The sequence below is a fragment of the Chiloscyllium plagiosum genome, unplaced genomic scaffold (genome assembly GCF_037043375.1).
Source record: "Chiloscyllium plagiosum isolate Xiang-an unplaced genomic scaffold, Cpla_swu_hap1 HiC_scaffold_18, whole genome shotgun sequence".
Lineage (NCBI taxonomy): Eukaryota > Metazoa > Chordata > Chondrichthyes > Orectolobiformes > Hemiscylliidae > Chiloscyllium > Chiloscyllium plagiosum.
This window is the reverse complement of record NW_028270156.1, coordinates 54,394,110-54,416,810: the sequence shown is the minus strand read 5'-3', so window position 1 is coordinate 54,416,810 and position 22,701 is coordinate 54,394,110. Positions and strand designations below refer to the sequence as shown.

Genomic DNA, 22,701 nt, shown 5'->3' with positions numbered 1-22,701 from the left:
CCGACCAGGGATGATGGACTCAGGATTCAAATTATGGGCAGCGAGAGGAGTTTCTACTTTGGGAGACTTGTTTGAGGGGGAGGTTATGATGTTTTTTGTGCAACTGAGCCACAAATATGGGTTACCCAGCAGAGATCTTTTCCGTTTTTTTCAGGTTAGGGATTTGATCCAGAAGAAGACCACGCTTCTCACTAAGCCCTATAAGCCCGATAAAGAGAGATTGTTGCTACGTTCCACAAGCACCCTTTCAGTTAGTACTCTCTATCACCTGCTGGATGGCAGGGCCTGGCAGGATATTAATTGGTTATGTGAGGTCTGGCAGCAAGAGCTAGGAGTGGAGATCTCTTCTGAAACATGGGAGAACATATGGGAGAATACTCGAAAGATCTCAGTCTGTAATAGGACATGTGGTACGCAGTTAAAAGTTCTGCACAGGGTTCATCTAGCACCAGACCGTCTGGTGAAGTTTAAAAAAGGGGCATCTTCAGGGCACCCCAAATGTAAAATAAGTGTAAGTACTCTTACCCATTGCTTCTGGACATGCCACAGGCTCCGTGTTTATTGGAACGCTGTGGCAGGAGAGATAGGGACGGTATTGAGGACTGAAGTCAAAGTAGACCCGATATCTCTCCTCTCAGGTCTACCAAATTTACCATCTTTAGACGGGCACGGGAAAAAACTATTTAATATTCTTGCATACTGTGCACGGAAGAATATTCTGATGAACTGGGTGTCTGAGAACCCACCGGGCTTGCTGGGATGGCAAAAATTAATTATGGAGCACATTCCCTTGGACTTTTTTACAAACATGGTGCACCACACAACAGACCATCTTTATAAGACATGGCAGCCTTACTTGAGTTATTTGGATATAGATTTGTCAGTTCTCCTAACTAGGGCGTTTGTCTAACTAGGTTGGATAGATTTGTCAAGCCCTGGGCCCTGGAGGGAGTCTCCTGAGTTAATGTGGGCATATATACAATGCTTCCATTCCTTTGTTTGGGAGCTTTGCGCCGAGCATAGCTGTTCTGTATTTTGTGGTTTTTCTTTTTGCTTTTCTTTGTTTTTGTTTGGTGCTGCTTTGCACAGTGTTAGGGTTTGTTTCGTATTATCGGGTAGGTTAGTAGTTGGTAGACAGTAGTTGTATTGTAATTTGTGTTTTTTTTGTTTTTATTATACTGATATTTGTTATTGATTGTATTTTTCAATAATTTTATGTTTGTAAAGTTTTAAAAAATTTGCAAATAAATATATTTACAAAAAAAATTCAGAGGAGAGAAAACTCAAACTAAGGTGATTTTCCCTGGAATTTAGAAAGCTGAATCGAGATTTGTTCCCAAATCCCTTGATATTGGGGGATTCATAGAACAGAGGGATACTACTTCCACTGGGTGGACAGTCTAGGTTAGGTTATCCTCAGAGTTCGAACCAGATCTTTGATAAGAAATGGAGGCCATTCAGTCCTTTGAGCCCATTCCACCATTCAGTGAGATCGTGGCCAATCATTTACTTCAATGCCATTTTACATGTATTATCCCCTTTTCTTTTGTGATGTTTTCAATAGGTAGAAATGTGTCAATTTTATTGTTCAACATAGTCATCGACTGAGCTGTCATAGCCTTCCAAAGATTCTTTAGCCTCTGATTGAAGAAATTAGTTCTGATTATGACCCGCACCTTAGTCTGACGCTGTGTTCAAGATCCTGCCCCCATCAGGTGGAAACATCCTTCCTGATCTACACTGTCAACTCCAATAAGAATTTAGTATTTTTGAATAAAATTGTGTGGTATTCTCCAGAGAATACAAGTCCAGTCTATTTAATCTTTTGTCATAGACAATTCCTCATTTTAAGAATTAATTTAGTGAATCTTCATTGTACTCCCTCTTTGGCAAGTGTTATGACACATAGAGAGCCAAATCAAATCAGCCTCCCTTTTCCTCCATTCGCAACACAGTAAAATTAAAATACTCAATGACCCTCAAGATTTCCCCAATGTTTCCTCATCAGACTTCAAATAACCAGTATCAGATTTATTGGATAACTGATACTAGACGCCAAGTTTATAATTTAAACAAAGAAATTAACAGCTTATTAATACGTCAGTTTTAGTTGAGTAAGATTAAACAAAAAAGTAATCTTTGTCTATGATTTAAACCCAACCTTCTTTGATTCCAGCCCCCACGCAAAAAGACTGACAGACAGGCAGAATTAAGGGATATATAAAAAAAAACTAGGTGTAACTGTCCTGTTCGCTGAAGCAGTCTCTGTAACATCACAGGCACATGGGATGGTGTCTTGCTCGGTTTCTGAAGACATAGGCAAATGCAAACAGCTTCCAGTATGCCGCGATGAATATTCATTTAATATGTATAACTGAGATTTTATTGTCTGACAAATAGGAAGTTAACCAGAGAGCAATCAGATCTCCTTTCTGTAGCTTTGGCAGGCTCAATCCTTCTGCCAAAAACGCACAATTTAAAACCATTGCAAACTTTGACTTTGTTTCCTTTTTGTTTTCTTTTCCAACATTTTCTTTGTTAATTCGCACCATAACTCCCTGTTAATATCCAAATATCTGCCATCTGTTTGAGCATAACTTAGCTCCAGAACTGAAGTGTCGACAGGATCATTTGATATAGAATCAACCTACAATTAACTTTGGGCCTGGCCTCATAAACAAATATCAGTTCGTGTGTTTTTTGAAAACAAACTGCTATTCACACTCCAAAGGTCATTTTCAGCCCTCAGCTTCAAACCAAAGATGACAAATCTTTTTAGAAAATGAAGGTCTGAACACAAACATATCTTTCTCTAGGTAAGGAAACCAAAATTGTGCACATTACCCCAAATGTATTCTCACCAGAGGTTTATGTAATTATAGTAAAACATCTCAGTAGTAGGCAGGGTAATTGGGGATGCATATAAATCCCAGGGATCATGGGTGAGATGAAGGTGAACAAAAAATGTATGATTGATGTAGTATTGAGTGAAATAGAAGGAATGGGCTAAATGAGTATTTCCCTCCCTAGGTATTCTGAGCTTCATTCTGACCAGTGTTGATTGACATTCTACTGGTATCCATCTTTATGATTGTTTCCTTTGTACTGGGTCATCTCAAGGTACTACAGCATTCAAACAGGAATATGGCAGACATCCAGTACTATGTGAAAGGTACATCAAACTCTTCTGGAGACAAAATAATCATTTAGAGAAGAACCTAAGATACATGGAGGAATTGGAATGATAAGTGGTAGATCTCATTTGATATGGGCAAAGTAGAATCATCTGATTGGAAAGGATGATAATCCTGTCAGTGAAAGCAAAGTGGTATTTTTCTGCTGGATATTGCCAGGGAGTGGATTTGGGGAAAATAGTGGATGGACCTTTGTAGCCATCAGCACAGTGTCTGGCAGGAATCATGAGATAAAATAGTATCTTGTGCTGTCTAGGCAGAGTAATAGAACTCAAATCTCAGCAAGTATTGAAATTGTATCTGATATTGATGTAATAATTATAAAGACTTCTGGGCATTGATAAGGATGCAAGGAATGTAACACAAACATTTCGGAAGTAGTGATGGAGGTAGGCCATAGGACTTATTTAATCTGCTCTAACATTCAGCAAGGTCATGGCTGAAATATTACATGGACTCCACTTTGCTACCTTATCTCCCTTGTGCCTACAAATCTGTTGATCTCAGTGCTGAATATACTCAACTACTGAAAATCAACAACCTTCTAAAGTAGAATACCAAAGATTCACAAGAAGAAACTTCTCATCATAGCTCCAAATGACCAGCTCCTAGTCTGTGATTATGATCCCTAATCTATACTCTTTCAGAAAGTAACTTCTCAGAAACTTCCTGGTCAAGACCTTAAGAATTTTAAGCAGTTCAATCAGACCACCCCTCATTCTTCTGAACTCCATTGTCTGTAGCCCAATGTCAGTATCTGTTCACAGGACAATTATCCCAGGAATCAATTTAGTGAACTTTATTGCACATCCTTTAAATTAATTATTGTTAGGACTATGCAAAAGTAAGTGCTACAAATGCTGGAGATTTGAGTTGAGAGTGTGGTGCTGAAAAAGTACAGCAAGTCAGGCAGCATCCGAGGAGCAGGAAAATCGATGTTTTGGGCAAAAGCCCTTCATCAGGAATGAGGCTGGGAGCCTCGGGGGTGGAGAGATAAATGGGTGGGTTTGAGGCGGGGAGAGAATGTAGTTGAGAGTACAATAGGTGGATGGAGGTAGGGGCAACGGTGATAGGTCGGAAGGGAGGGTGGAACGGATAGGTAGGAAGGAAGATAGATGGGATGGGTCGTGAGGACGGTGCTGAGCTGGAAGGTTGGAACTGGGATAAGGTGGGGACAGGGGAAATGAGGAAACTAGTAAAATCCATATGATGCCATGGGGTTGGAAGGTCCTGAGGCGGAAGATGAGTCTTTCTTCCTCCAAGCATTGGGTGGTAAGGGAGTGGCGAAGAAGGAGGCCCAGAGACCCAGGACTCTATCGTCAGCAGAGTGGGAGGGGGAGTTAAAGTGTTCGGTTACAGGGTGGTGGGGCTGATTTGTATGGGTGACCCAGACATGTTCTCTGAAGTGCTCTCCGAGTAGGTGTCCTGTCTTCCCAATGTAGAGGAGACTGTATTGGAAACAACCGATACAGTAAATGACGTGTGAAAGTGCAAGTGAAACTTTGATGGATGTGGAAGGCTCCTTTGGGGCCTTGGACGAAGGTGAGAAGGGGATGTGTGGGCGCAGGTTTTGCAATTCCTGTGGTGATAGGGCAAGGTGTTAGGAGGGAACGTTGGGTTGTTAGGGGGCGTGGTGCTGACGAAGTAATTGTGGAGGGAACGGTCTTTACAGAAAGCAGATAGGAGTGAGGAGGGAAATATATTTCTGGTGCTGGGTTCCCTTTGTAGGTGGCAGAAATGTCGGAGGATGATGCGATGTATATGGAGGTTGGTGGGATGGAAGGTGAGGACTGGAGGGTTCTGTCCTTGTTGCGGTTGGAGGAGTGGGGTTCGAGGGCGGAGGTGCGGGATGTGATGAGATGTACTGGAGGGCATCATCAACCATGTGGAAGGGAAAATTGCGGTCTTAAAAGGAGGAGGTTTTTTGGTGTGTTCTGTGGTGGAACTGGTCCTGTTGGTAACAGATGCGGCTGAGGTGGAAGAATTGTGAATAAGGGATAGCATTTTTACAGGAGAGAGGGTGGCCCCAAAGGAACCTTCCACATCCATCAAAGTTTCACCTGCATTTCCAACGTTATTTACTGTATCCATTGCTCTCAATGCGGTCTCCTCTACATTGGGCAGACAGGATGTCTACTCACAGAGCGCTTCAGAGAACATCACCGAGACACCCACACCAATCAACTCCACTGCCCCATGGTTTAACTCTTTAACTCCCCCTCCCACTCTGCTGAGGACATGCAGGTCCTGGGCCTCTTCCATTGCCACTCCCTTATCACCCGATGCCTGGAGGAAGAATGCCTCATCTTCCGCCTTGAGACCCTCTAACCCCATGGCATCAATGTGGATTTCATCAGTTTCCTCATTCCACCCTCCCCGTCCTCCACTTTACCCCAGTTCCAACCGTCCTCATGACGTGTCCTATCTGTCCATCTTCCTTCCCACCTATCCACTCCACCCTCCTCCTACCTATCACAATTGCCCCCACCTCCATCCACCTATTGCACTCTCAGCTATCTTGCCCCCCCCCCCAGCCCCACCCCCTCCCCAGCCCCACCCCCTCCCATTTATCTGTCCAACTCCAAATCTCCCAGCCTCATTCCTGATGAAGGGCTTTTGCCGGAAACATCGATTTTCCTGCTTCTCGGATGCTGCCTGACCTGCTGTGCTTTTCCAGCACCACACTCTTGACTCTATTGTTACGACTGTGACAGGAGGAATGTTGTGGTAATCAGGCCCCACTACTCTTCCAGTCAATCATTAGTATAAATGTGCTGATTCAACTGTAAAAATTGTCAATTGTTTATCTATTATCTATATAATAAAAACATTTACCATGCTTCTTTAATTCAATATAATTTGTTTATTAGAAACAAAATTTGTCTTTAAAGCAAGTGGAAAACACTGACAGATGAGGTATGATCCAGAATTAAAACAATGACACATTGACATATCACAAGGTAAATCTCTGCAAAGGTGTTTTTTTTTTGAAAAGGAAAGCAGAAAGGAAAAACAAACTGTGTCAGCCAAGTGTTTGGAAACAAAGGAGAGAATGCAACGCCTTCTCACGTCACCTAATTTGCTGTCAATGAAGCCACATTGCTGGCAGCTATAGATTGATGGTGGATGTCGAGTTCTATTGTAGTCACCCTGTGGTTGAGTCTTTAGAAAATGATCACAGTTGAGCTTTTCACGTTTCACAAGGTAATCATAATTGCTGGTATTTGAAAACCCCATCAGGTTCCCAAGAACTTCTACTGAGAACTTAATTTCAGGAGAGAGACTCACAGATTCTGGGGCATCTCCCTTACTGATTCTTGGGTTTGTTAAATAAAATGCAAAGCCCAGAAAAGGTTGCTGAGCAACCTTTAACTTAAAAACTTCCGAGTCTTCAAAGCCAGGTTTTTCTGTAATTAAGGCAATAAACCCCATTGCTTGATTTTTCTACAAACAGGTAGTGAACCGCACACATCAAATTGTTGATCTAACTCCTTGTTTGTTCTAGAAAATGTACAAACTGTTTCATATCTTCCATTTTTCTCTAGTATTTGGCGTTCCCTCTAATTCTTTTTCCTTCCACGCAGATCTCAAGATCCATGCGTAGTAGCGATCCGCAACAATGTGCCGATCGCCAAGCAAAGGCCATTGGAGTGGCTGAACACATGCACACCTGTGTAGCTTAGAGGAGATGTTGATAGTATGCATGTGTATTATAACAGTATATCTATCTTTGTTCTGGGTGTCGTCTTAATCAATTGTAGCAAGAATTCCTTACAAATAGGGGTGGCATTCCATTTGCCCTACTAATTCTTGCTGGAGTTGCATGTTAACTTCCTTCGATTTAAATCCAAGAATTTCAAATGCCTCTGAATGCCAATACTTACGAAGGTGTCAGTTTATAAAAATATTGTGTAATTCCGTTCTTTTTATTCGAGTGGATCATTTCACCTTTTCCCACGTTATTTCCAGATTCTCATTCATTCCAATTTGTTATGGCTCCTTGACGTCAAGGGTTAGTCACTCTCACCTCAAGGCCCTTTCGTATGTTGATCAGTAAGATTATGACGATCTTAGTTATGAGCTGCAAAAATTAAAAACATTTAATTTGACGGAAAGAAGGTTCAGAGGTGCTATGTATCTGCATTCAAAACCTGAAAGGATGTGGACAAGATCAACATCATTACACAAATACTACAATTGATGCAAATAAAACACATTTTAGTCTGAGAACAATTTAAAAATTGGGAACTTCTCTGAACCACAATGCAAATCATGACCTCTATTTTTGCTTTAATGGATTATGGTGAATGTCTCGAGCCACGCTGGTCATTTATTACTGCAGAATTACAGATGAAGAGTGTAACCCTGCAAGGCATTATTCTTAATTAATGCGTGAAATGTACGGTTAAAGCAGGTAGAAGGAGCATTGACATTGGAACACAACTACAATAACATGCTTGTAAGTCACAAGTACTGAAATTTTACCCCAGTGATTACCTCCGAGAACCAGTCCTCTACCATCAATTTATACAAAAGCTTACAGTTCAGCAAGAGGTTACAGTTCAAATGCTGTTTGTAACCAGTATTCATCAAAGTAGTGTTGCCCCTACCTTTGAAATCAAATTGTTTGGGTAAATTACAAGTCTCATTCTTGCTCTCTAAATTTGCAAATAACTTTCATACCTCTTCTACTATGTTTTGTTCAGTGGACGACAGACCAGGATGTGGCTGATGCTGTCCATTCAGTGGGTGTGCAGGATCTGCTGGAAATCAAGTTCTATGAAAACCGGGCTAATGGGCAGTCTAAAGGGTGAGTGCATATAAAAATTCAGCTAAGCTAACTGTGTATAGTTAGGTTTCGTAATAACATCTCCTTGAGGTGCTAAAGATTAAAAAAAAATCATTTATGGTACCATCTGATTATATCTCCTACAAAATCTGTGCTTCAAATCGAGTGAACCACCTTTTCAACACTATCATGAAGTGCTGATGACTCATGATGTAGACAGGTGAAACACACTTTATGCACAAAATCTAATAATAATCAGCCAGTCAAATTGACTGTGCCTGAAAGAGATACATTGTTCAGGTGCGAAAGTTGCTGCTGATAAGTAATAAAAATCAGTCATAGGTAGCATCAATACATTAGTACTGAGGTGGAGTGGTGTCCATCAGTGGTTTCTGCACACTGAAATTCTAACTTTCAGCTATTAAGTCAAGGCTAGAATAAATATTTCTAAATCAAACCTGGGTCAACCATTTGAATGGTCGAACCATTCGTTATATCAGCATCCGGGTCTTCCAGTGCACCTTCACGTTATTCAAACTAGGAAAAGAAAATTAATGTAAGAATGGCTGTGGACAAGAAATTATGATTTAACTTCAGTGTTGTTTATTTTGTTCTTCCTGTTTACTTAAAGGTGCGAGTGACATGTAGGAATATTGGTTTTGAAACAGTCCAAAAATTTGGGCACAAAGCAACTGATTTACAGCCCAAAAGTAAATGACACTAATACACAGTATCTTAGGGATTCTATGTTTCTGAATAAATCACTTTATATCCTTTCATCATTTTAACTGCACATTGATTGTTTCCTTCATCGTACTTGCTACCTTTTTCCAATTTCAGTTTTTACATTTTCTGCTGGCACCATGTTTAAGGTAAATATATTCAAAACAAGAATGGCACTCTGGTGATGCCACTGGAGATCCACAGCAGAAATTTTCGTGTTTGTGAAATTTTCATCCTGTGTTCTGTTGAAGGTCAAAGAAGAGAAGGACAGCTTTTCCTGGGCTCCTGATCCATCTTTTTCTCTCAATGGACACTACAAAAACTGATTATTTGGTCATTATCACATTACTGTTTGTGGAAGTCTGTTGTGTGCAAATTTAGTCTTCAAAATATGTATTGTGTAGTGGAAGGTGAATATATAGACCTTTCGCATCCTCAGGATATCATAAAGCTCTTCATAGCCCTTATATTTACTTTCTTGAAATGTTATCACACTCACACAGGCAAAATTGAATAAAAGGATTGAGAATGCAAATTACACATTGAATGTTATTGGGCTTGGGATAACAACAGCAGAAAGATTAGGCCCTTGATGAATAGATCATTAAAACCGTTCCTTTGTGCTTCCAGGTGGTTGAGAAAGCAGATAAATATTTGATACATTTTTGAATGGGATTAATAAGTCAAGGTGGTTATATTCAAGTTGTACAGACAAGACCAACTTGAATTTATATTGTACCATTAACAAAACTGGATGTCTTAAAGTACTTTACAGTCAATTACCTTGTTTTGAAGTGTAATCACTGTTGTAAAAGACAGCTAATTTGCACACAACAGACTTCCACAAACAGTAATGTGATAATGACCAAATAATCAGTTTTTGTAGTGTCCATTGAGAGAAAAAGATGGATCAGGAGCCCAGGAAAAGCTGTCCTTCTCTTCTTTGAATTGATTCTGTGAGATTTTTTGCATCCACTTGAACAAGCAAGTGAGGCCTTGGTTTAACCTCTCATCTGAAAGATGGTATTTCCTACAGTGCAATATTTCCTTCGTACTTCACTGGAGTGTTAGCCCTGGAATGGGATTTGAACCTGGAACCTCGATTCAGAGGCAAGAGTTTGACCAACTGAGCCATAGCTGACACTTGGTATAGCACATTTGGCTGTGGTTTATATGTTACAGATAAAGTAGAATTATTGGAAGAAATACAGAGATGGACTGCAAAACATGATTCCTATACTAAGGGGTTGAGTTAAGAGGAACAAATACCTACTGCAGTTTTTAAAAAACATTTTTTGCAGAGAAAGGAGATTTTAGTTGGACATTGAAGATGTTCTTTGGTGTGATTAGATTGAGCCAATGTTCAGGACTAAGGGATACAAATAGTGGAGTTAAGGAAAATAGGACATGTAGGCAATTTTTTAAAGCAAAAGAAGAATAAAATTGTGATAATTTGTTTTGGGAATAATATGGAATAAAGTTAGGTTTTTGAAAGGTTCAGTGATTTCTATTAGGAATATCATATTAAAAGAGTTCTAGCATCATTCAGGGGCATTGATGTGAATTTAAGAGAAAAACCCCGTCCAAAACATTACCATCTTGCCTTGTAATACATTTATTTACATGATTAAACAACATATCACATTTTTTCGAGGTGTAGCATTGCTCCACCTTTTTAGTGATGCCACATGCAATCCTTATTCATTAAATTTGACACTATAGAAAATCTTTTCCAAAAAATTGCCCAGTGTATCCTCAGAAAAGAAAAAGAGGAAGTGAAGTAAAATTGGGCAATTGACCTTAGGAAATAGAAGCATTGACCTTGTTTGATTTTACTTTTTTTTCCTGAAGTGACTTTGTTATTTTCTTGGCATGGGATTAATTTTTAAAACTAGGTTATTGTGATGGGTATGTAAAATGTGATGTATCTACTTTAAATTTATAGTTAATATGATTATTTTTGATTCTGCAGTAAAACTGATTTATTTTAGTTTTGCAGAGGTGGGTGCTGGTGGTCATTTTGGGATGAGCTCTGGAGAGAGGAGGTAAATTTGGTAGATATTTTGGGGTGGTCTCTTTGTAGGGCAATTTGATCTGAAGGATATTTTCTATGTTGCCTGTGGCTCAGAATCATAAGACCAATTTTGTGAAACTAACAAAATGATTAATTATTTGAGAAAATAATTATTTCACTGTTAATTGCAGTGTAACCAGTTCAATGAACACCCAAGATTATAATGATAGTTTTTAAACTTTTTAAAATACCTTTAAACCGATGAATGTGAAATTCAGCGAGGGTTCCCATTCCTGATTTTTAGTATGTCCTTCTAAAAGTAGATCTGTATGTGGATATTGATTAAGAATCCAATCAGATTTAGTTGTGATGACCACTGTGATTGGGCAGATTTCCCATCTTGTGGAAAATTACTCAATCTGAGGTTGCATATCCGAAGTTTGATGTGGTGCAGTAGACTGTAGGAACTCATTGAATTATACCACAACAACAAAATTTGGTAGTTTTTTTTCAATATTCCATTCAATGTCAGTTATGCTCGGGTAGAGGCTACAGGTTTCAATTTTGTTTGAATATTTTATTTCATAAATCGTCATAAATTACATGTACGGTTGATAGTGTTTACATATCATTCAGTTGAATAATTCTTGCATTTCATTGGGTTGCTATGAGATACCAATAATATGCTGTGTGATTTTTTTTCCCTACATGATGACTGGGGATATGAACATTAAATTGCTGTTGTGCTTTTCAACTTAAAAGTGTCTGGTGTTATAGATATAATGAACACTCTGGATATTGTGGGGAATAGACGATGGATAGATTGTTCACATTTGTGGTAACATTAGTGAATTTGATCTTGCAAACTAAGTGTTTAACATGTCATTAATCTCTCGCCAGGATTTCTCATTTACACTGAATACAAATTGCATTAATGTATAATAGTGAGAGAAGTTCCAGAAGTGTATTTAACATCTAAATAAGGGAAGATACAGTTCAGCTTTGTGTTAATTTAGCAGATGATTAACATGGTGAGTTGGGCCAGAAACTAGCAGCTCATACATTCAGTCCTCCAGTTATCAGATTGTGGATGCAAACAGCTCATTACCACAACGTATGTACTCAAACAGTAGATGCCCAAATTGTTGGCATTTGTGACATTAAAGTGCATCTAATTTGCTAAATATTATAAACTTTTGGATTTCACACCTGGTTTAGCAGATTTGTAAAGTGCAAAAGATAAGTTAATGCTTTGGATAGAGCCTCTTTGTCAGAAAACAAATCTGTCTTCTCATTTGAGATGCTTTAGGACCTGCACTGCAACTGTGCATTTTTAGTTTCTTTTATTGTCAATGTTAACAAAGGTTTTATTGCTTTTTACTTTGTTTGGTCTGCATGTTATTTTTTTCTGAAATACAGACATTTCTGCCACTTGCAATAGCAGTTTCTAAGCCTTGACTCAGTTAATGATGTGACAGATATTAGCTAATTCAAGAAGTATTTTGAAAAAAAAAATCCAGACTCTCTTGCCAGCAAAAATAATGTGATCTGAATTAATTGACCTGAGGCAGTCAGCCCTGAGATCATGAGATGAGTTGGTGGTGTGAATGGTTTGAAGTGGGCGTGGTTGCAGGATGTGCAGGTATCTGCACCAGGAATTGAGGACATTTGATTTTTGGAACACGTGGGCAGAATGAAAAGACTGTAATGATGGGCTAGGACTTTTTTCACTGGAGTGTAGGAGGTTGAGAGGTGACCATATAGAGGCTTATAAAATTATGAGGGGCATAGATAAGATGAATAGCAAAGGCCTTTTCCCTCGGGTAGGGGCTTTCAAATCTGGAAGTGAGAGGAGAAAAAGGGATCTGAAGGGCATCTTTTTCCACACAGAGTAGTGCATATGTGGAATAAACTGCCAGAGAAAGTGTTACATACATGTACAGTTACAATATTTAAAAGATATTTTGACAGGTACACGAATAGGAAAGGTTTAGAGGGATATGGGCCAAACGCAAGCAAATGGGACTTTTGTTTGGAAGACCTAGTCGGCATAGGCGAGATGGACTGAAAGGTCTGTTTCCATGCTGTGAGAGTCTATGATGCTGAGCAAGTTACAATGCAATATATATGCATGTTTATCAAAGCCATAAAATTAAACAATGTTTTAAAGATAAAGCAAGAAATACTAGAAGCCTCAGCAGACCAGGCAGATTGTGTGTAGAAGACTTCTTTCTTCTATGAAGAAAAAAATTCCATTGCAAAATAAAAAAAAATTATAATGGGAATTTGAGAAATCAGGAGCTAATTGTACTGCATGTTGGACTACTAAGCCACCTTCCCCAGGGTCAAAGCTTGGATTGTACTGACTTTGCTAACCTCTACCAGGGCAATTGTAGAATTCTGCAATCTAGAGGACAGAACTGAACTCAATTAATATCTCAGAATTGAATAATTTGGTGTGAAAGTATAAGTTGCCTGGCACCCTGAGCACTATGTCTAAAGTCATGAAAAAACGTCAGAATCACCAAGGTTCCTTAGATAGCGCTTTCAATACCCATGACCTCTACTGTCTAGGAGGACAAGGGTAGCAGATACATGGGAACACCACCATCTGCAAGTTCCTCTTCAAGCCACTCAATCTTGACCTGGACATTTATTTCATTTCCTTCAGTATTGTCAGATCAAATTCCAGGAACTCCCTTCTTAACAGCATTGTAGGTGTCTCTACACTAAATGGGCTGTAGTGTTTCAAGAAGGCAAGTCAATCTCCCTTCTCAAGGTCATTTAGGGATGGACAGTGAATGCTGGCCTAGCCTACAAAGCCCATACCAATTGAATACGTTTTTTTTTAAATTGAGTGCTGCACTAAAAAGTGAGAAAGGAATGGAACAGAGTACAGCCCTATCTTGTTTTGATTGTTTCTGAACTTAAGATTCAAATTGTTTTAAATACATCAATACAAACTATTTTGTGTTGTCTCTCCACTGGTGACTTATTGAAGCACATTGGAGAAGTGATTTAAAAATTACAGGAGAAGCCTAAGATCACACACAATCATATTGATAGCAGAGCAGGCTTGACAGATCTTTCTTTTCATCCTGTTTCTTTGTTATTTTGTTTATTCATAATCAAATCAAGTGATAAAATTATGATATCCAAAGTCTGACATAACTTATAGTAATATGGCAAGCTGAAACAACAGTGAAAGTGAACTGGAAATTTTTCTTCTACTCATGCCCTTAATAGCATTACTTATCCTCCAGTGACTTGCGAAAATGCTATATTTTGAGCATGAGTCAGGACAGCAAATTTTAGCAGCATTTCTTAATATTCTTTCTTAGGATGCATCCCTGACAAGGCCAGTATTTGATGTTCATCCCTAATTGTCTTCGAGAAAACTGTGGTGCGGTACTTTCTTGAACTTCTGCAGTTTGTCTGATGTTAATGTACCTGCAATGCTATTAGAAAAGGGGGAAAATATCTGCATTCTCGAATAAACATCATCAGTACATGTGCATTTCCCACCAGGATCCTACTGGGCTGCAGTCAGCAATATTAATGCTTGTCTGATTATTTATTTTGAGGGGTCAAGAGACGATTCATAAGAATGACCCCAGCGATAAAGGTTTTTTTTCACATGAGTGGTGAAGGACCCTGGGGCTGTATTTGATGGAATTTAGAAGGATGAGGGAGATCTCATTGAAACTTACAGAATAATGATAAATCTGGAAAGAGTGGATGTTTCACTGTTAGGAGAGACTGAAACCACAGCACACAGTCTCAGTGTGAAGCAAACTCAGTACAGTCCCAGCTTTGACCCTGGGACACATGGCTTACGTAGTACTCCAGATTAAAGTGGTGCTGGAAAAGCACAGCAGTTCAGGCAACATCCGAGGAGCAGGAAAATCAATGTTTCGGGCAAAAGCCCTTCATCAGGAATAGAGGAATAGAGTCCTTGTTTTTACCTTACTTAGTACTCCAACATGCAGTACAGTTAGCTCCCAATTTCTGAAATTCCCATTGTCATTTTATTTTGCAATGGAATCTTTTCCTTCATAGAAGAAAGAAGTTTTCTTTACACAATTTGCCTGGTCTGTTGAGGCTTCTGTATTTCATGTCTTTATTTTTAAAACACTTAAAGAGGAAGGAGGAATTTCTTCAGCCAAAGGGTGGTAAATCTGTGGAATTTGTGAGCACAGAATGCTCTGGAGGCCAAGTCATTGAGTTTGTTTAAGACAGAGATAGGTTATTGATTAGTAAAGGGATCAAGGGTTACAGGGAGAAAGCAAGCAAATGGGGTTGAGAGTCATATTAGCCATGCTGAAATTGTGGAGCAGACTCAATGGTCAAAATAGCCTAATTCTGCTCTGACGTCTTAGGGTCTGATATTCGGGTCACCCTAGATTATACCCCTTCCCTTGGCTTATGCAGGAAGAATGGGTATCGGGGTGAGATAATATGAAACTATTCCATTTTAGAGAGAGTATCTAGCATGGGTCAGGCCTTCAGGAGAAATGGGGAGAAAAATTGGAAATGGCTTGCTACATTGTTCTATTGTGATGAGTAATGGTGACTTTTTTTCTTTTGTCTTCCTTTACTTTCTGACCAGGTTTGCTGAAGTATATCTGGGCTCTGAAAATTCCGTCCGATGCGTCATGGAGCTACTTCCAAAAAGAGAACTTCATGGACAGAGACCAGAGGTTATGCCTTGCAACAAACAGAATCTCAACCAGTTTGAAGCACAATCCAAGAAAAGTAAATCTTTGGAAATTCTACACTACATTAGATCTTCATTAACTTCTTTTCAGACCTGTATGTTTATGATCCAGAGTAATACCTGTACGAGTGGAATGGTAGAAAACTGTTTCATGTCCAGTCATATTGGAGATTACTCTGGTCCCATGCTAGTAAGCCAGTTACTAACACTGGCTTTTTGTGGCACAATATGTTTCCATTTGGTTATTCTAGCACATGCAAAATTAAATGGAAGTATTGTCATTAGATAATGAACTGAAATAGTTCAATGGATAGTAAATTTCAACTCCATACCTTTGTCATATTAAGTTTTACAGGAGCAGGAAAACACATTTCTCTGAAATAGCTGTTCATCAATGGGAAAGCAAAAAGCCAATGTTTTTCGAAAAAAAAATATTTCTACTAAAAAGCAGCAGTGGATATAGGAAGTGTCAGTACAATCTAGTGGGTGAAGAGAAGCATTTCAGCTGTATATTACACAATCAGGCTGACAGTTTTGGTTCAGAAGGAATATGATTGGGGATATTAATTCTTCTATTCACCATTGTTTTCACTTCCTACTCCTCAACAGTTTAATATGACAAATGTTTCTGTTTTCATATTTGTGAACTGTAAATGTGTGTTTAAATGAACATTTTGGAAATATGATGGAAGGAACAGTGCATAATATCGTATATTTTTTCAACAGATTTTTTTGTTGTGTTGTGACCGTATTGCCCATTCCCATCAGTATTCTCAGAGTCCACAATCTTCTGCACGTTGTGTTGCAATAAAACCTTGTATTTGTGCAGTCAGTGCAAAATTAGATCTTACTGTGCTGCGTGGTTGAGGGGGTAGAGAAACAAAGCATTTCATGATGACAACTTGAGACTTCAGACTGGACAGGTGATGTCTTGCATGTTGTGCATCATTTCTCTTCAAGGGTTTAGGGGTATGTTCTTCTCCAAAAGCTGGAAACATCTTTTTGTACCACTGCAAAACATGCTGACTTTACATTTCTGTGTATTGACTCATAACCTTCAGAGCTGCTTGCCAGTCCAGTGGTTTTACCTGTCTATTCCAGTTTAATGTGTGCCTTTTTCTAATGCTTTCAGCAGGATTAGTTTTGTCTTATGCACTTTAAAAGATAATACACTTTGTAAATATGATTCCATAAAGGGGCAGAATCCTAATCTCCCTTATTTATCAAACATTATAATTTTTATTAGCATTTTCTGTAATTTTTTTTGTAATAGATTTACATGAGTGCTGTTAACCTTGGGAACTGGCTAGAAAGAGTCACTGGGTCTAACAGTGTGAGGAGAATAAATTAACATGCTGTTAATTCTTTTTTTTATCAATACTACTTCGATCACTCTCTCTCTGAACTTCCCTTTTGTTCAATTTAAGCTTCAACCTTTTATTCTATATCCTGTTCCTCGCTACATATTTGTTACGTCAAATTCAATATTGTTGCACAGTTGCAATTTCATCTTATTTTTTCTCGATATTTTTGGAACACAGGGCTCCTCACCTCCTTCAGCACTTCTTAAATAGTAAGTCTACAGGTTTTTAAAACCCAAACTTGACAGTATTTAACTAATATTTCCTGATTCTTACTTTTTAAAAAAACCTTTATGCTGTTTTGTAATGTGAATCTTTGCCTAGTTTCTAAACAAAACTATTTTTAAAAAAAGTCCCGCCTGCATCAGATCTTTGCCTCTTTCAGTCACCTTGACAAAGTTACTCATGCCGATGGCACTGATATTATGATGTTAATTCAGCTCCCTCACACTGTCAGGCTCAGTCTCTGTCAGTTTTGGAGTACTGAACAAATTTTCCCCCAAGCACCAGTAACGTATTTATCTTTTAGACTGTGTTTGTACCCGTGTGTGATAACTATTGTATCTTTAAAATAAAATACATTGATCACACCAACCTACAATGAGGCTTGATGATACACTAATGTAATAAAATCACCCTCTTTGATTTTACTCTGCAATGTTGCATCTGAAATTCAGGAATTTCTGGTAAGTTGAAAACAAAACTATATACAGCTGGTTAAAAAAATCCACAGGAAAAGAACTTTTTAAAAAATCTGCATTATATATCTTAGTCATTTTAACATCAGAGGAGTGTTAGGACAAGCCAATGTTTCTAAATTTTTGTTGGGATCAAATATCATGAGATTGAAAGGTTTTATTCCTTTTGTTCATAGTGCCAACTAGCAGATAATTACCTGGATGAGGATCCATTTAGATCTGTTTTATTTTGGTATTGAATATTCCTTTGATCTTCATTCTCCTAACAATATTCTGCACTGGGATGCTGCTTACCTTAATGTTTGTTTGCACCACAGATACTTTCTATCTATCACTGTTTGCATGTAATAGGAATTGAATAATGCAACTTGTCCATCAGTCATTTACTTAATTTCTTCACCTTCTTCTATTCATCTCTGCTCCTTCACTGCCTCTGTATCTCTTTTATGCTTTCTTTCCACCTTCTATCCTTCCTAATCCACTTTCTTTCTATTCTACCTTCATTTCCTTCCTCTTATATCCTGCTCTTGAGTCTGCATGCTCCCCAATACTCACCCTCACCTGACTGTCCAGCTCCTTCCATTTGGTTATCCCATCCCATTTCTCTCTTTAATGGCCCCATGAAACTACTTTTTATGCTTCTTTCATCCAAATCACTATTCCATCTCTTCCACCCTGTTACTACTCGCCCCACTTCCCTCAATACCACTTTCTCTGAATCCGCTTCTTCAGCTCATTCCACTGTAAAACTTACTCAACTGTCCATAAATCGTCATTGTTCCCTCTTCCTGTTTCCACCCCTTATCCCCTCTTACATATTCTTCACCTTGTCACCACTTCCTGTCCACTTCATTCCCTATCCCCTGCTCCTACCTGCTTCCCCACCTCCCTATTTCACTCCTTACCACATCTTCTGCTGCCTATTTAATCTGTTCTCTATTTCCTCTTTATCTCTCTTGCATGTAGCTGGTCCCTTGCTTTCTCTACCTTCCCCATCCTTTCCTATTTTCCCCCTCCTCTTTATTACTACTTGCCCCATTTTTATCCTCTAGTCTCCTTTCTGAAGCTATTAATTCTTGTTCAGGCAAGCTCCTTGGGCACCCACAGCTCTCCACCAACGGTTCATTTGAGTCCAGCTTAACTGTCTACATTTGTAGTTTGTGAGATCAGGTGAATCAGTTTTATGAACCTGGGACTCGTCTATATGACTTGATTAAATTGCACAGTCTTCACTGTAAGACAGTTTGAAATTGTGAATCAATGAAACCAAATTTCATTCCAGTAGCTTGATTTTGAATAATATCTGACAGCGATTAAATTTTGGGAGTTGGGGAATTTGGAAAACTACACGAGTTCGTTTTGGGGCTGCAGTTATTTACAACATATTAATGACTTGGATGACAAAAGTGAATGTATCATGCCAAGTTTTCAGATGACACAAAAGTTGTTGAGAAAGCAAGAAGTGAGCATGATACAAAGATGACAGAGTGATATGAGCAGGCTAAATCTTGGTGAATATAATGTGGGAAAATATGAGGTTATGCACTTTGGCAGAAAATAATAAGTGAGCTGAATATTATTTAAATGATAAAAGCTTCAACATAGAGGGATTTGGGGATTCTTGTGATGACTTACTAAAATCTAGCAAATAATTTCAATGTGTAATAGGGGAGGCATATGGGCTTTACTTCAAAGAGAATTGAGTATAAAAATAGGAAGAGTTGAAAAGGGTGGCGCTGGAAAAACACAGCAGGTCAGACAGCATCCGAGGAGCAGGAGAGTTGATGCTTGGGCTTATGCCCTTCATCATCCTTTCTCATTTCTTATAAAGGGCTTATGCCCGAAACGTCAACTCTCCTGCTTCTCAGGTGCTGCCTGATTTGCTATGCTTTTCTAACGCCACATTTTTAAACTCTGACTTCTCCAGCATCTGCAGTCCTCACTTTCTCATATAAACATAGGGATGGCTTGCTAAAGGTACACGAGGCACTAGGCTGATAACATTTGGCGAGCAGTTTTGGTCACCTTATCTCTGGCATTGGAGGCAATCCAGAGAAGATTCAGTCTGTTGATTCCAAGTATGGGAGAACTTTCGCATGAGGAGAGGTTGAGTAGATTGGGCTGTATATATTGGAGTTTAGAAGAATGAGAGAAGCCCTAATGCAACATACAAGATTATTGAGGAGCTTGACAGGGTAGATATGGAGCGGTTGTTTCTCCTTTTGGGCAAGTCCAGGACCAGAAGGCATACTGTCCGAATAAGGGATCACCCTTTTAAGACAAAGATGAGAAATTTCTTCTCTCAGCAGGTATTGTTTCTGTTTCTTTACCACAAGGTTAGGTCTTCTAGTACGTTCAAGACTGAAATTGATTTCTAATCTGTAAGGGAATCAATTATGGCAATAGGGCAGGAAAACAAAACTGAGGATTATTAGATTAGCCATGTTCTCATCAAATGGTGGGGTTTGATGGGTTGAGTGGCCTCCACCTTACAGTCTTATGGGAGGAGGAAATAAATGTTTGTGAGTTTGCAGGAAATGGAAGAACAGAATGTTTGTGACTCCAAAATGTTCTTAACTCTATAAATACAGAATCTATACAGATGAAGGAGGTTTGACTTTTTTTAAAAAAACTACCTTTCTGATGTATTTTTTTAAAAATTTTTTTTGTCAGTTTTGATTGTGTTGTGTTCTCACACTGGTTTAAAATAAAGGTTCCTGCTGATAATGGCATTGAGTTAAGCTGGCATCACCAGCCTTCTGACATCTTAACCCACATGGCTGTTTTTAAATACAAGAATTTGGATCACAGGTTTTCAAATTCTCCACAGGGGAGAATTGCCTACAAATGTAGGTCAAGTATTCATTCATGGGATGTGGTTGTCATTTGCAAGACCAACACTAATTTCCCATCTCGAATATTCCTCAAAAAGGTGTCAGTGAGTTGCATTCTTGACCTGCTGTAGTCTATAATTTTCTGCTGATGATACTTTGTGTAGTTGCTTGGCATAACTGAGAGGCTTGTTCAACCATTTCAGGTGCCTTTATAAATTAATCACACGGCCATGGGTCTGGAATTACAAAAGCTATTACAGTTAAGGACTAAGATTTCCTCCCCAGAAGGATATCAGTGAACCAGAAGGGATTTTATGGCAATCTAGAAGTCTAGTGGTCACTATATGTTCTACTAGCTTTTTAAAATATTCATTCACAGAATGTGGGCATCAATGGCTGTGCCAGCATTTATTGCTCATTCTCGGTTGCCCTTGAGAAGGGCCTTCTTGAACCACTGCAGTCCATTTGTTTCAGATTAATTTGCAGCTGTCTTGCTGAAATTTGAACTTGTGTCTCTGGATCATTCATCCAAGCTTCTGGATTGCTGGTCAATGTAACATTTATGTTACTGTACTAGCTTAACTCCAAAAACTGATCATATATGAACAGAGGTCGATGACCTCAGCAACCCATATTGGATCCTCTTTAGAATCCCAGTTATTGTGTGTCTGGGAAACATTGCAACTTGTCTCCTCAACTAATGTCCAGGTATGCAATTATAACAGATCTCACTGGATTGTGGTTAGTACACATACGACAGAGCCCCAACTGCTTCAATGGCTGAGATAAATCAGCTAAGACGGAATCTGGGAGAGAACCTGGAACGTTTCTCTTCCTTATCATGTGGTATTCATATGCTCTTGGCCATTGAACCATCTATCTCAATCATTTTTATTCATAATTGTAGCTTCCTAGAAAATGTGATATACCCAAGACATAAAGTGTTTCAAAAATGAATAATCTATAAAACAGGGAGTGGGATAGTTATTATAATTGTCTGCCAGATAGGTCTACCCTTTCACCTCTTCAGTGTCCAATATTAGAATACAAGAAAGAAAGAAATAACTATTCAGTGGATTTCTAAACACTTGTTCATGAAAGTGAACACATGAATTTGACCTTGATGGACAACACTTGATTAATCGGTACTTTGATTGTCACTTTGATTAATGGGTATCCCTATTGTCTTTGGGTACCAAGCTAATAGCCGGTTTGGTTGAAATTGTAATTCTGTATATTTCAACTTCTATATTGACATTTGCACATTCTACTCTTATGGATACAGTAATAACCATTTAATTCGAGGCATTGTCCTAATTTATTTACAATTAGCATACTTTTAAATGGTTATCATTAAACTGGAAGATAATAGATTTGCCTTCAAAAATGTGTTTTTGTGCTGTGCTGGCATGGATGCAAAATGGCTATTTTTCTACCACTCTCTTGAAGGCTGCTTGGAGGACAATTCCAAATGTATTGCAATTTTTAATGAATGAATTAAGTTATCATGGATTGTAAGTCAGCACAGGATACTACCCAAACCAACCTGTTCTAACAGCCAAACATGGACTTTCTAACAAGAGTAGCTAGATAGTAACGTAATGTAGAACTTTGATCCAATATCTGTTCACTAACCAAGAATTATATCAACCTTGTTGTTTCTCCTGGATGAGATGAACTGTCTCAGCAATAATGTTCAAAATTTTTAATGCATGTATCAAAGCTAAAATTAGAAACAATAAATCAGGTAGAAGGTGGCCAGAATTCAGACATCCCTTATTTTTCCTGTAAGCATCCAATCAACTTCTCTATACACACCAACAATACCCAGCTTTATTTCTTCACCATCACCAATGTCTCCACCCTGCTTCTTGTATTATATGACATTAAATCTTGGATAAACCACATGTAGTTTGACTGAAAGCATCCTGCTTGACTTCTAACTGAACATTGTATCCAAACCTTCTATTCCTTTTGCTAACCCAGTTTTCTCAAGTTGAATCTAATGATGGATTCTTAGTGTCCACTTTAACTCTGAGCTGAATTTTAGATGTCCACCAAATCACTGTACCATGTCTGCCTCCAACTTATTTCTTATCATTGTCAAAATCCTTATCAAATGTCTTCATCATTTCCAGGCTTGGTTTCTCTCATGCTGGCTTCCTGAGTTTTACTCTATATTCACTTCCACTTGATCCAGGTGCTGCTGCCATATTCAACTGTGCATTTTAAGTTTATTGCCTTGTTTAATGTCATCTTTTAACACATGCCTTTCATAGGCCCTCCCTATCTCTAACACAATGACTTCAAAATCCTCATTTACAAATCCTTTCATCACATTTGCTTCATTGTGCTTTACTGTTTTCAGCCC

General features: G+C 38.6%; 1 protein-coding gene across 2 annotated transcripts in view; it reads left to right on the top strand.

Annotated features, from left to right (window-relative positions):
- The window catches only part of LOC122557886 (cleavage and polyadenylation specificity factor subunit 6-like), an 89,363-nt gene that overhangs the window by 36,404 nt on the left and 30,258 nt on the right, over positions 1-22,701 (top strand). For both annotated transcript variants that reach the window (XM_087996655.1, XM_043706066.2), the window contains exons 3-4: positions 7,901-8,004; positions 15,330-15,475. In XM_087996655.1, the coding sequence (XP_087852781.1) occupies positions 7,901-8,004; positions 15,330-15,475 (250 nt within the window). The remainder of the gene's footprint in view (positions 1-7,900; positions 8,005-15,329; positions 15,476-22,701) is intronic.